At 41.0% G+C, this 15,692-nt stretch overlaps 1 protein-coding gene across 4 annotated transcripts in view; it reads right to left on the reverse strand.

The window, feature by feature from the left end:
- The window catches only part of rab30 (RAB30, member RAS oncogene family), a 103,442-nt gene that overhangs the window by 51,722 nt on the left and 36,028 nt on the right, over window positions 1–15,692 (reverse strand). For all 4 annotated transcript variants that reach the window (XM_078545699.1, XM_078545697.1, XM_078545696.1 and 1 more), the window contains one exon: window positions 1,672–1,772. In XM_078545699.1, the coding sequence (XP_078401825.1) occupies window positions 1,672–1,764 (93 nt within the window). In that variant the 5' untranslated portion in view covers window positions 1,765–1,772. The remainder of the gene's footprint in view (window positions 1–1,671; window positions 1,773–15,692) is intronic.

Here is a 15,692-nt window from a genome sequence, read left to right on the forward strand (position 1 = left end):
GGGCAGTCTAAAACTAGGGCCCATAAATAACAGATATCCGCCCCCACGCCCGACTGAATGCAGTAAAAAAAAAATCAGAACTAATATTTTAGCCAGGGAATGTATACAACACATGGAGTAGTTGAAGCAAATAATACAGCTAGATAAGTACATGAAGGAGTAAAGAATAGAAGGATATACAAATAGGATTAGATGAAGCAGCATGGGAGAAGGCACAGGAGCATGAACAACAGTATAAACTAGTTGAATGGCATATTTTAGTACTGTAAGTTTTATGCCATTCTATGTAATAAGAACTGCATTGATGATAATTATGCTCCGGAACAAACAATTCAATGCATATTGCATTGAAATACAAACTGATATTAAAAACAATATTGATCAGCATAGGAAAATATAGCACAGGAGAATATGTAGATGTACCGCAACAATTTGTTAGATGTGACTGTAAAATATAGAAAAAGCTGACAAGTAAATAACTTGGCAAAAAAATGAATTTGTAGAATCCTAAGATCATACTTTGGGGTCCTAGATTTTCCTTCACCATCTTGCCGAAATCAGGTCGGGTAGAAACAGCTACTGTGGGAAAATCTGGTTTGGTTTGGAGGCCAACCACTGTAGCCCCATCATGTCCTATATTTTAGTCTCCTTGCCCCTTCATTGTCCTACCAGATAAAAGGCAGCAGGGAGACAGGAGCTTGGCAAAACAGTTAAATTTTCCCTGCCTTCTGGTGCTGATTTCATCAACTAAAGGGTGTTGGGCCCCTTGGGCAACAACTAAAGCCTGTTGGACCCCTTTTGAAGGAAGAGGGAAAAGCACTGAGCCACTCACCCTCTCCTTAGACCCAAATACTCACTCAGTCCAGTTCAAAGCCAAAATGGAAAATTGAACAGTTATTTGAAAACTCTTCAATGGCCCCTTCTTGTTCAGATACTACAGTAGCAATGCTACACATTCAGGTTTGTGATCATAAGTAAGAAATACTTTTTCCAGCACAGCTAAAATCAATGTTGTAATTTTTTTTTTTAAAAAAGAGTTTCTCAATCATTCTCACCAATATGCAGCATCAAAAGGATATTGGTAAAATATGCAGAAGATGTCAGCTGTCCCTCGATTCAGAGAATGACGTCTACTCAGGATCACAAATTTCTGCCACAGGTCTCCATGTGAGTGAACAGGCCGGTTCTTGACCCGCCGATCTTTGGGCACACGGGGCAGGACACCCCATAAGGTAGAACAAGATCTGGAGCACAGGATTTGCTACCTTTTCTTTCCTTCTCTGCATCCGTTCTGTCTCATCATTAAGACATTGTGTCTCACAAAGCGTGATGCAGCTTGATGGACAGGCTGTCGCCATTTTGAACGACTGGTAGCAAGGTCCTCCTAGTCAGTGTCAATTTTGCTGTGCTTCAAAGAATAGGTCAGAGTGTATTTGACACATTTTCTTTGTCCGTCACTGGAACGTTGGCCATTCGAGAGTTGAGAAAACAGGACCTGGCTGGGGAAATGCTTTTCAGCCATCTGGACACAGTGTCCAGTCCATCATAGTCGATTTTGTAAGAGTTTTGCCCGAATATTGTGGAGCTGGCTTCAAGAAGCAACATATACACCATTTACCATAATAACCCCAATTTGGATCTTTTAACAATTCAGCATCCCCACTTTCTTACCTGAGTAAATCTTCGTACTAAGCAGGTCTTTCCTACTCCAGCATTTCCAATCAAGACAATTTTAAATAGGTAGTCATAATCTTCCATACTCATTTACACACCTAGAGGAGGACAAGAAGCTTTCATTACAAGTTAACCAATGTCTTAAATGCTCTTAAGCTGCCTAACTTGGAGAAAGAAAAAACATCACAGCAGTAATTCTAAAAAACATTCCCAGCTGTTGACAGCCATGTTGCTGGAATAAAATAAGAAATTCTAATAACCACAAAAAAAAAAAATGAGAATTGTTGCTAAAATTACATTATAATGGTTCTTACCAATTTTCAGTGTCACTTATGCACCTCATTAGTCTATGGTTTTATATTGACTATTATCAGAAAAAATTCTCAAGAGGTCCAATTAAAATTTTGATCTATTCATTACAGCTATTTCTAACCTTGATCAGAGAGTGTATTAAGAGCCTAAACATTTCTACCCACTTGTATCTGTAGTTCGTGCCCATATCCCATGACAGCTGAGCAATGATGGCAGAGAAATTTTAAACAAAACAGGGATGTGTAAACTTCAGGTATCCAAAAGGTTCACCCTTGCTTAATTTTAAATTTTAGAGTAAATAAATTAGAGAGTAAATAAAAGAAAATACAAAAGGAGGCTAACTCTAAATGTTTCTTAACATAATATTTGAAAATGTCATCAATTTACACCGTCAAACGTTTCATACTGTATTTTAACATATCTCTTGCTATTTTTCTTTACCAATGACTATAGTCTAAATTTAACAAAAACAGATTATGCATCAACATTCCAGTGTTAAACTCATGCAGAAAAAGAAAACCATTTCATAATTTTGATCCAAGATCTGTAGGTGTTACAGCAACATATAAAATAGAGTTTGAGCAGAACAAACTAACATCGTGTGATTTCGAATAACCTATGATTGTTTCCATGCTATTTTCCCAAGTGACAATTTTTACACAAAAACCCTGTGCATTAAGAAAACTGAGCTGAATAGGATGACTGACTTGACATAAGTGTGAGAAACTGGGATTGGATTTGTTAAACTGAAACAAAATGTAAAATTGTTTAAGCACTTATTAAAAAGTACTTAGTCGTGAAATACTAGTTGGATCTCTCAAAAATTAAAGAGTTTGTCTGTTTGACATAAAACCTTGTAATATTAGGTGGAATTCAAATCTATGAGCTCCCTGCATACACAAAAGGTTCGAATGTCAGGCAGCAAGATTCTTCTCATATTTCGTCCCCCACTCCCTCTTAATTTCTGTTCTTTTCCCCCTCCCCACCAGATCTCCTGTGTCAAATTTCCATCCCCAACTGTGCCAGGAATGTTGAAATTTCTTCTAAGAGAGTTTATTTTTCTAACTTGGCAAACCGAGTGGCACTGAAAGCCCCTAGGACATTCTGGCCGAGCACAATGATGTTGATACCAGAGATTGCACCTTCCCTATCAACATGGTTCAGCACCTTACCATCCACAACATTTATCCACTTAAACATTAGAAGCATCAGTTCTTTTTTGCAATATGAATGTGAGCTTTTTTCCAACCCTCCCATCACCATGCCAATTTTCTCCCAAAGTTTTGCCTGCTTACCCTTATCCCCCATTCCTGAAGACACTAACTCCTTCCTGAGATATGGTGTCAAGAATATGAATTGCCCTATGGTACACGATCCAAGTGGTCATGTTTAAAGCTTGGTAGTGAGTGTTCACTGTTTATCTGACTGCAGAGACCATCTCAAAAATGAGCCCTTTTCTGTCTTCATCCAGTACCAACACAAATCCACTTCCAGATGGATAATGATCAGTAGAATTCTTCGATTTACTACCCCTAAACCCAGAGACACTGGCCTAGATTTTTCACAGAGTAATGGAGACTCTACGGTGTATCTAAAATGGTACTGGGAACCTGGATCTATAAGTCCCGCTCCCATTTGTGCCAGTAGGGGGATAGGGGCAGGATGTGAATCACACATTGGGGTAAACAAATTCAGCAAAGCCATTTGAACTCAATGCAGAGTTTAAACAGATCCCATTTTCTCTGGAGCAAAGGCCTTGTCTCGCAGTGTGAGAGCTCCATTTTTTTTTTTAAAAAGAGTAAACATAAATGCTAGTAAAGGGCAGAAAAGGTCTCTTGAACTGTCAAGCTGTCAATTTATTTAAAGCCCCTACCCTTTAAAAATTGAAAATCACCAGCCTGTGTCTGAGAGTTGAAACAAATCTGTGTTTTTAGTTTCAATAGCTGTTTGTTGACATAACCCTAAATGCTATTGTTAAGCATTATTACTGCTTGACTGTTTCCACAACCTTTCATTATCACAGTGGGAGGCTGCATGTTCATGTTTTGATTGACAGTTCCAAGAGATCACTAAAGGATTAGCTGTTTTTATGTGGGGTTATGAAAACGAATGTTTATTTTTTTTAATGAGGGATTAAGTACTTGAGAGGATTTAAATCTATTGAAAGAGCTTTCATGATGAGTGTTTTATTTAATATTTTGAAGTCTGTAATAGATATTTAGGACTTTATTTTATTTCATCTCAGCATGGCTCCTGAGGTTTGCCATGATGTACTGCGTGAATTGGCATTGGAGGTTATAGGGCAAAAGGGTGGTGGGTGGGGGCACTAAATTGGCATAGAGACTATAAGGGGCCATGGGAGTAGGTGTCATGGGTTGGCATGAATGGACATATATGGGCCTGAGGAGTGGATGGGTTTTTTTTGGGGGGAGGGGGGGGAAGAGATGTCCAGAGAGCCTAATATTTAACCATACAACTAGGGTGAAATTCCAGTGAAACAAGAAAGGCTTTTTAAACCAGCCCACCTCAGTACTTTGCAACCCCTGTGGCCACTCCGATTCGCGTCCAGGGACAGATAACCCGACTCTATCCTGCACCTGAAATGAAGTTCCCGCAATTCAGGGCACTTTTTTCCCTGATGCAGGGGCGGGAGCCAGAATATTTCCAGACTCTGCACACCTGCAACAAGAAAGAAAATCCAGGCCACTAAATCCAACTCCAGCATCCTTCCCACCAGTCCAGCTGAGAACGCCAGAATTTGGAGGAGTAGGCCATTCAGCCCCTTGAGCCTGCTCCATCATTCAATAAGATCATGGCTGATCTGATTGTGGCCTCAACTCCATCCTCCTTGACTGACCCCATAACCCTTGACTTCCTTGTCAATCAAAAATCTATCTAATTCAGCCTTGAATATATTCAATGGAGAAGAGAATTCCACAGTCTAACAACCTTCTGAGAAAATATTTTTCCTCATTTGGATCTTAAATTTAAACTATATCTCTAGTTCCAGACTTCCCCGCAAGGGGAAACATCCTCTCAGCATCCACCCTGTCAAGTCTCCTAGGATCTTATGTGTTTCAGTCACATAACCTCACATTCTTCTAAACTCCAATGGGTATAGGCCCAACCAGCTCAGCCTTTCCTCATAAACTAATCCCTTCATCCTAGGAATTAGTAGGGTGAACCTTCTCTGAATTGCTTCTAACACAATTATATCCTTTCTTAAGTAAGGAGACAAAAACTGCACACAGTACTCCAGATGCGGCCTCAACAAGGCCCTGTACAGCTGCAGTAAAGCTTCCCTACTTTTATATTCCATTCCCCTTGCAATAAGTGCTAACATTCCATTAACCTTCTTAATCACTTGCTGTACCTGCATACTAACATTTTGTGACTCATGTACCAGGACACCCAGATCCCTCTGCACCATAGACTCAGTAGTCTCTCTCCATTTAAATAATATGCTGCTTTTCTATTCTTACTGCTCAAGTGGATGAGTTCACTTTTACCCACATTATACACCATCTGCCAAGTTTTTTGCCCACTCACTTAACCTTTCTAAATCCCTTTGTAGACTTTGTGTCCTCTTGACAACTTACTTTCCTACATATCTTTGTGAGGTCAACAAATTTGGTTGCCATACCTTCAGTTCCTTCATCCAAGTCATTAAAATAGATTGTAAGTAGTGGAGGCCTCAGCACTCATCCCTGTGGCACTCCAATAGTTACAGCTTGCCATGTTAGCTAACCAATCCTTTATCTTGTTAATATGTTACCCACTACACCATACATCTTAAATTGTGTAGTAACCTCAATGTGGCACCTTATCAAATGCCTTTTGAGATCTGCTAACTTAGTACAGAATGGGAATTAAACCCAGGGCCTTCCTGGTCTGTGCAGCTCAGTTCATTATTGGATAAATTAAGTGAACTCAGAAAACTTTTTCCAATTTTCCTTTCCACAGGTAACTTACCTCTAACTGATGCCTTCAGCTGACAGCAGGAATAAATTCAAAGAGTAATTCCAGTTCACAAGGTGGTTCAGTAGCAATAAAAATGGTGGGGGATCCAGAAGCAGTTTGAAGCAGAACATCAATCACCACATTAGGAAAGACAATAGCAGTGGAAACACGCAGAGTGGACAGATTATGTCTCCAGTCAACATCTAACCCTGACTTGGCACCCCATCTGCCACTTTGGATTCTGCAGGTCCTGTTAATAGACCCTCTTAAACCCACACAGCTGAACATGGGTTCAGCTGCACGAAGGACCTCACTAATGCAATTTAAAAGGCATTACCATGGAACTTCCAGGTGAGGCGCCTATGATTTTCTTTTTCTGCTGCATAGTCAGTGGATGCAGTGTGTACTGTGTTGTTGGAGGAGCTCACACATATGGCTGGAGTCAGAAGGGAGTGGTGCTGGACCTTTGCAAGGAGTTGGGAAGAGTTTGAAGGCCACTGAGCAGAAAACTTGTTCTCTTAGTCATGGGGCTATAGTTCCATGCCTTCTTGGGCTGCAGCATGATAGGGAAAAGGAGGAGAGGCAACAAGGAGAAGTTGTGCACAGAGGGAGAAAGAAAAGGGCTCTCAACAGAAGGTCACACCCAACTGGGGTCTTCAGAGAGCACTTCTATGACCTCCACCTCAGCCAGGAGCAGTGTCTGAGGTGGTTATGATTTGCCAAGGAGGTGGTTACTGAACTGGGCTACATCTCAGGAAGCTTCCAGGCTAGATCCAGCGACACTGCCAAAATCTCCAATTCACCATCCATTGCTGCAACAGGGAAATCACGGAGGCTGTGTATACAAGGAACTTCACCTTGGGAGAGAGAAGCAAGAGCATGTGGTTTTGCCAGGGTAGCAGGATTACCAATGGCACAGGGAGCCATTGACTGCATGCACATGGCTCTGTGGATGTCACATCTCAATGGGAGACGTACTAGAACCACGAGAGTTCCACTCCATCAATGTGCAGCTGATATGTGATCTTGTGTAGACCATCATGGTGGCAAATGCTCACTATCCTGACAGCAGTCATGTTGCTTTTATGCTGTGCCAGTCAGCCATTTCTGCCATATTCAAGCTATCAAATCAAGCCTGAGAGCAGCTGATTGGTGAAGTGAATACGCCACCTGACCCCCACATGCACACCACTCCTATAACAAAAGTCATACTGTGACCAGGAAAAACGCCTGGCATTCTCAAACAATGGGTCCACTGCCTAGATCACTCGGGATAGGAGGAGCCCTCCAGGACTCGCCAGTACATGTTTCTAGATTAGTGCTGTTCTGCTGCATCCTGCACAACCTGGTAATCATGAGAGCACAACCCTTGCCACCAGGCCTTCAGCGAGGACTTCAGGAAGAGGCGGAGGAGGAGGAGGAGGCAGCATCTAGACCAATAAGCAGCTCATCAGATTTGAGTCTCCCTGAAAAAAATCCCTGACTGCCATCATTGCACACTTTCCCCACCTGTCCATTTGTACTAACTGTATAGCAACTAAGTATTTAATTTTGTTCAGATGGTAACTGGGCATTAACATGCTCCTCTCCATAGGAACAGACTGAAAACATGGTGGTTGGGTGAGGGCCTGCATGTTTGTGATGTGTATCTCTACATACTTCACAAGTTTTTATTTCTAAAGATTAGACTCCAGTTCTATCCTTCACTGCCTGGCTTTCTGAAATAAAACTACAGACCATCACAGCATTCTCTTAGCTGAGATAAAAGACACCACAGAAGAACCACTTCATAACATCTTTATCCAACGCTTCCAACGATACATACAAATCTGAACTGATCATCCTTGTCCATTGCCTTATTGCTTGTGCCTGCCTAGTGTTCCTCTGCAGTGCCACCCCAATGGCTGTAGCATAATTGGTGGAAGGCCACTGACCTTCAGTAGGGGGAAGATTGCAGATGGCCTTACAGGATGCCCTGGAGCAGCTCTCAATCCTAAGGGCCTGCTTTCAGACTGCACCACCTCAGCATGGATAGCAGCAGTGTGGGCTAGCTTGTTAACAGACAACAGCAGGGTACTGGCAGGTGGGTGAATGCTGTCATCCCAAAAGAAAACAGCAGGACCATGCACCATGGAGTCATTGTCATTACCCCAGGATGGCACCTCAGCAATCCTTGTGACTTACTGGAGCACAGATTGCTGAACTGCTAAGAGAGTGTCTGCAAGTCTCTAAGTACTAGTATCTGCAGCCACGATGGGTTGGCAGCAGTCTGAGCCTGTATGGCATGAAGCTGACCTTACAAGCATAAACCTCATGACTGCAGTTTGAGCTTCCACTGCAGCAGCCAAACATTGCATAGCTTCTGCCTGTGCTTAATGAAAGCTGAGACATATGTCATCCATCAGACACTGCAACATGGCTGGGTCCTCAAGTCATGGAGATGGCTAGCATGTTGGAGTTGGACTCCTCCATGTTCCTTCTCCGTGACAGCAGGCTTTCTCGCAGGCCCAGCAACGTACCAAGTATTTCAGTATCCATGCCGATCAGCCTTTTCCTGAAAGCTGCCCCCCAGAAATTCTGAATCCTCTGCAGCAGAACTCGTGTGCGACCTTGCCCTCCAGGGGGTTGTCACATGCGCTATTCTTTTCCCCTGGCCTTGCTACAGTTCACCCATGCCCAGTCACTTGCCATGTACTGATGGCACCTCTACAGTGCCCTGTAAAATACACACACTTCCAGTATCTAAGCTTGTGGCGGTAAGTGTCAGATCAAGTGGCGGTGCTTCTTTCTCAAACACGTGCTTTTCTACTTGCCCTTCATCGTCAGGCTGCACTTGGATATCTGGAAGTGTCAATGCAAAAGGAGCAGGTTGTGGTGATGGAAGGGGGAGGGAGTGGGTGGAAAGCATGGTCATACCATCGGCGGTTTGTACTTCACACCAAATTGTGCGGTGAGGGTTGATGAGGGAATTTGAGAAAGTAGGAACATACAGTATCCTGCACTGGTTGCAAAGGCCTCAGTCATTGCCACGACAATAACTCAAAGCACCATCTCCTCCAAGGAGCTCAGGAGAAGCAGCTGTGTCTCCCTCTCTCTGGTTCTCTGCTGCTCTATCCCATTGTGTGCCACATTGTCAGTGAACGTGTTGCAATGCATTTGGCTGAAGTGACTGTCAAAAGTGAAAGAATGTGGAAGTTGCAAGATGAGGGTGTGAGGGCTACAGCACTGATAAATGTATGAGGGAGTGATGGAACATATGAATGTTAGGTATGAGTTCTTAATGCTAAAGAACGCTGATAGATGACTAATGAGGTGTGGTGCAATGAACACTAAGCTGGCAGTGCAGTGGCTATGAGATGGCTTTTAAAAATGTATTCTCTGACCTTAACCACTTGTGTGAGGTTAGTAAACTTTTTCCACCACTACAATCACGTTCTCAGGGCCAGACTCCTTGCATTGACCTCTGTGGGTATCTGCTCCCATTCCCTTGGATGTGATAATAAAATCAAACTACTGTGGCTGTTGCAAATCTGAAATAAAAACAAAATGCTGGAAAAACTCAGCAGGTCTGACAGCATATGTGGAGAGAGAAACAGAGTTAATGTTTCGAGACCGTATGACTCTTCTTCAAAAAGTCTTAAGAGTCATATGAACTCGAAACGTCAACTCTGTTTCTCACCCTTTGATGCATAGCGTCTGGATGGCCTCCTGCGGAAACATGTCATCTCTCCTCTTTTCTACCTCTTGCATCAAGGACTCCAATGTTGCACTGGAAAACCCTGGAGCCTCTCTCTCGCCTGCTGCTACATTGCTCCTCTTTCCTTTCACAAATAGTTACAACCCCTGGTGCAGCCAGATTGTACCTCCCCTTTAAGAAGTGCAGGCGAGTTTAATTGGTTCCAACCTCACACAAACCTCAGCCCTCTGCTGAAGTATGCAGCTAGTCTGCAGCAAGTTTAGGATTGGCTGAACAACGCAACCATCGAAATGGACAGGCAGCATAAAGCTGTCTGCCTGCATCACTTCCACCTGATGTGGGGTATCCCACATCATGATCCTCATGCCTGCAAACTGGCCTTATCAAATTCTTAGCACAAACATTTTTGATTTTCTAAATTTAGTTTGGCAAAAGTGAAAATTTTTCCCCAAAATAAGAACTGCTTTACTAAATCATAGGACATAGGAGTCAAAATCAAGAGCAATGTGTAACAGACTGACAATTCACTGTCACCCAAATTGCTCATGGCAAATTTCATCCTCAGTCCCTCCATCCATCTGCAAGTATTTGGTTTAAACTTTCTTGTTGGTCACAGAGAATCCTTATCTATTTGACACAAATAGTAAAAATTTTCAAGGCCCCAAAGGAGGCCAGGAAAAATGTGAGTACAAGCTAAATTTGAAGTCAGTCCCTGTAAGTAAACACTTTTCCTAAAAATGATTGCAGGGTAGCGATTATCAAACCATGCTAATGTATACAAAATTGTCAGATGTATCAATAGATAATATGGTCTCAAGAGTTAATAATAAAAATTAATTGTCATCTCAGCAAATTATCCTCTTACTTATAATTTCAAAATGTTTTAAAACTTGAATGTAAATGAGCAAGCAGCAAAAGAAAGTAGAAATAAAATTGAAAACAATTTCTTGCAAACACTGCACACTAAAAAAAAACATGGGTTTAGTCTAGAGATGAAAATCATTTGACACAGATTTGTCTAAAACCACAACCTGAAGTTAGCGAGCATCCTTCAATAGGCAGCTTTGGTTCAAAGGCAGCAAACACTGCTAAACCGTTACTTGCAACAGAGGATTCTGCTGTATTCAATCTAAGTGTTCTTTACATACATGTTTAGACCAGACAATATACAGTCAAGCTGTAGTCACAACAATCAAGCAATTAGTTTGCTTTCTAATTAGAATGGACTATTTATTGTAGATCATAGTGCACAAATTAGATTTATAGTAATGTTCATCCACTGCTGCACATCACTAATGGAATAAGTTTAATCAGTGCTGGGAATTCCCAGTCCCTCACCCTGTTTAAAACATATATTTGACCTTTGTTTCAGTTTTCCTTCTTTGTCAGTTTATGCCCACATTGACTTTGGAACGATGGCAATCTGTCTCGCAGGAACCAATTGCCATCCTTTTCCAAAACCTGCACATCTTCATTCCATGCTTGACTGGTGACCTTTCGGGTTCCTTCAATTCTCACTCATGTCATTTAGATTTTAACTCATCACTACATCAGGATCTGTCTCTTCTTTTAATATAGTTCATCAATATAAAATTTACCAAAAACACAAACAAGCTCCAGTCATTCACATGAACTTAAAGACTGCATTTTTAACTAGTAATCCATGTCAAGAGGGAGACATTTCAATACACAGCAGTTTGAAACAATAGTTCAGTTGATAGTCATGTGGCTTCACATGGAGCGTGATATGAAATAAACTATATATCCCACTATATGTCTTTCTGTATGTAATATAAAGCTCCTGTGTTTCAGCAGTTTATTCAGTAGCTGAGCCATACAGATCATACATTAGTATGTAAAAAACTTAGAAAATCCTACATTAAAACGATAGTTATCAATCCTGCCTACTAATTTATATGGTCAAATAATGCTAATTACATTTCTGCATAATATCAAGTTTAATATCAGCACCTTGATGAAGTCGTAGGTCAACTTATTTCACGATTATGTTTGACATGTAGAAAAGACTAATCTTCGTCAAGGAAATGCCGTTTAACGGTCTGCTTTATTTTCATTGACTTACCTATCACTTTGACACCAAGAGACGTCACCATATTTATTCCCTCCTCTCAAAAAGGCATTCATTCTTACCAGATTTGAGCCTAGACTTTTAAGCTGTTTGATTTCTCTAATCATCACAGCCAAACCCAATACTATCCCCACACAAGTCTACTTATCTGCACTTCCAGCAGTGATCACCAGGTAGAGATATGGAGTATGATCCCTGGCTCATAATTTCTTACCTAGAGCACTGAGGCAAATTTTAGCACCCCAAGCAAGATAGGTGAAGTCACCCTAGAGCAAGTCTTGCATCAGAAATCTTAGTGATCTGTATGGCTCAGCTACTGAATAAACTGCCGAAACACAGGAGCTTTATATTACATACAGAAATACATATAGTGGGATATATAGTTTATTTCATATCACGCTCCATACAAAGCCACATGACTGTCAACTGAACTATTGTTACAAACTATGTTTCAGAAATGCAAGCTACTTTTCCCCATCTACAGACAGGGTGTCTGGTCCATACAACACAATTGATGTTGCTGAGCAACAAGCATTTATGTAGAGATTTAGCACTATGTTTCTCACTGAAAGCTTAGCAAGTGGTGGAAATTGAATGTTGCACTTCCACTAATAATCAATGTCAAATGCATACAAAAATTCTTAAAATTGTAAAAAAAACTGCTATGTTTGAGCTTGTGACTACTTTTTAGCCTGAATATGGTTTAGATGCAGACAACCTTTGTGTAGGAAAGAAACCTTCATTTGTAAATTCTTTAAATTTACTGCTCACTTGATACAGCAATATCTCTCTAATAGGAGCTCAATAGATTAAAGTTCTGCTAGTGGTTAGACCACACCTGCAATGTAAAGATATGCTGAGAGAGATTAGAAATAAATGAGATATGAGTACAGTATCAGGCAAGTCAAAAACAAAAACAGAATTACCTTGAAAAACTCAGCAGGTCTGGCAGCATCAGCAGAGAAGAAAAAAGTTGACGTTCTGAGTCCTCATGACCCTTCAAAAAACTGAGTAATATTAGGAGAGGGGTGAAATATAAGCTGGTTTAAGGTGGTGGGGCGGGTGGAGGGGGGGGTTGTAGGGACAAGCAAGCAGTGATAGGAGCAGATAATCAAAAGATGTCACAGACAAAAGAACAAAGAGGTGTTGAAGGTGGTGATATTATCTAAACGAATGTGCTAATTAAGCGATGCTGCCAGACCTGCTGAGTTTTTCCAGGTAATTCTGTTTTTGTTTTGGATTTCCAGCATCCGCAGTTTTTTGTTTTTATCTCAGGCAAGTCATGTAAAGCCCAAATGCATTACTATCATCAACCTAGCTCTATTTTACATATCTGTTAAGACATTTCGATGTGAAGACGACAGCTTGTCTTAGGAGTATGCTTGTAACAGATGAAATGTAACAAGGTAGATTAGAACACAAAAGTGATTTTAACATTTGCTAACTCTGGATTAAACAATCATGTCCCAAGGGAAATTGTGTTGCCCAAAAAGTGTGGTTAGAATGCACTGAAAATATGACTCTGGATGCAGTTCTCCTCTTGCTGGCAAACTTGCTCTAGTCACTCATTCTCCTCTCTCCATCTCCTTCCCAAGAATGTCAGTAATATCTGTTGAAAGCAGAAGTTGCTAGCAACTATAAATAGATTCTATTTTGATCATCATTGTAATAATAAAAGCAAAATACTACAGATGCTGGAAATCTGAAAAAAAAAAACAGAAAATGCTAGAAAAACTCAGCAGGGCTGACAGCACCTATGGAGAGAAAAGCAGAGTTAACGTTTCGAGTCCATATCATTTGGACTCAAAATGTCAACTGTTTTACTCTCCACAGATGCTGTCAAGACCTGCCGAGTTTTTCCAGCATTTCCTATTTTTCTTAATGATGGCCGAGTTTGGTGATATCACAACTGCAGAAGCACACTCCCCACACATGCAGTTACAATGCCTGGTGATGTCCCAGGTTAGCTACCTGCATCAAAGATGGCACAGAGCAAACTTAACCAGAAAAAATTACACCTTGAACTGGAAACTGCAAACACTGCCCTATCCTTTTCTACAAAAAAGCATTTGCCGATTTCTTTTTTCAAATAAAAATGGTAATATCCAAGAAGATTGCACATCAGATGATTATTGCATGAGATTGTAGGGTAGACAACTGTTGAGTTCAATTTATTCCTGGAGGTTTCATCAAATGACTCGGCCCACATTCCAGCCATTAGTTGGCCAACACATCCATCCTCACAATGCACTGTCTTCCTGTGCCAGTTGGAAAGCAAAAAGGCTCATTACTCAATTGGATGATGCTGGACTGTTATGCACACAGTCTGTTTCTTCCCCCCCATTTTCAATATTTTTATGTCTAGTAAAGAGAAATATTCAAAGAAAATGACAAAAATAAAACAATCCTTTTTAATGTTCCTGTGATATTTCTCCAGTTACCAGAGCTATATCCTGGAGATTGATGTTCAATTCCTGGAGACTACAAGCCAATCCTGAAGGGTTGGCAACCCTATGAGATTATGACAGTTCCTGTGATAACCATTTCAAGTTGTGACTAATGGTCCAGAAAGCAGCACTTTTCTTATCTGATGGGAGACTGGCCGGTTATTTTGACAATTTAAATGGACAGCATGCTGCTTCATTCTGTACCTAATCCATGTTTTATCTTTCCTGGGGAGTACACGATGGGAAAGTGAACAGGATAGTTTCTTCTGTATCTAACCAGTGCTGTAAGCCCAGGATAAGGTGACAAGCGATGACTCAGACAAGGGGCAGCAATGGCTCAGGAGAGAGGCAGCAAAGGTTCAGGCCGGCGATAAACAGAACGGCGCAGGTGCAAAGCAGTAGTGTCACCAGCTGGTGGGCGCACATCAACCATGGGAGAAACCAAACAAGCTCAGCGGGTGCCGAGTGCACATGCTCAACTGTTCTTGTTCAGTGGTAGGAGTTTTTGTTTAATAATTAGTGTGGACAATCTTGTACAGAACATTTGGAATCACCGAATATATGTTGAAAAATTGTTAAATCCATCACTTCGCCAATCTTAACTATGGATTCCAAATCAGAGTAAGTTGCAGCCTCAAGTTTCTCCTACATTGATACAGAACATCCCCCCCAAAAATTTGGGATATTTTTAGAACGCTCACTAGTTCAGAGGCCTTATCTTGAACTCATCAATTTCAACCTTTTGATTAAAATTAACGTCATAGTAAACCTGACCTTCTGTGCATATTTAAAGGCTGCAAGTGCAAACATTACCAATGTGCTCTGGTCAGTAGAATAAAGAGAGGGCAAGTTCGCAAAACAGCTGGATACACAACCAAAGCTGAGGTTTGTCTTAAACAATCTTCAATGGGGATTCCACATTTAGCAGATAACATCCAAAACAAACAGGGTTCTTGGATTTCTGAGCAGGAATCTTTGTTATTGCAACAAAAATATCTGCTATAGTTTACCAAACATCTGTCCATCTAATCTTGGATCGGGATAAATAAGAATGAAGTGCTTGAAAGACACACTGCACGATTCTGCACAAATCAGTATGGGAAATACATCCTTGTTAAAAGATTTGGAATGGGAATCACTACTGTAAAGGGGGTAGAAAAATAGACTGAACATGTTCCATAAAAAATGCAATGGACTGATGCAAATTAACAGAAACAGGTACCTGGTGCCCTGCGGCAATGACAAGACATGAGGTAGCCATCCACACAAGCTACAAAGACCATTTGTTTCCAAGACAGTACATCAACAATCTTTCTTCCCAAGGACAATCCCACAATGGAACAAGCTGCCAAAGGAAAATTCACAGCTCCATCACCTGAAATCTTCAAGACCCATCTTTAGATTATTTCCATTGAAAAGCTTTCATTATCAGGACTATGCCATTTTTGCAGGTCATGCCTGGTTTAGCTAGCACTACCTATATAAAAAAGTGTTGCCAGAATATGGATATTTG

This window comes from Cetorhinus maximus, chromosome 7 (assembly GCF_964194155.1).
Source record: "Cetorhinus maximus chromosome 7, sCetMax3.hap1.1, whole genome shotgun sequence".
In the NCBI taxonomy this organism is placed as follows: domain Eukaryota; kingdom Metazoa; phylum Chordata; class Chondrichthyes; order Lamniformes; family Cetorhinidae; genus Cetorhinus; species Cetorhinus maximus.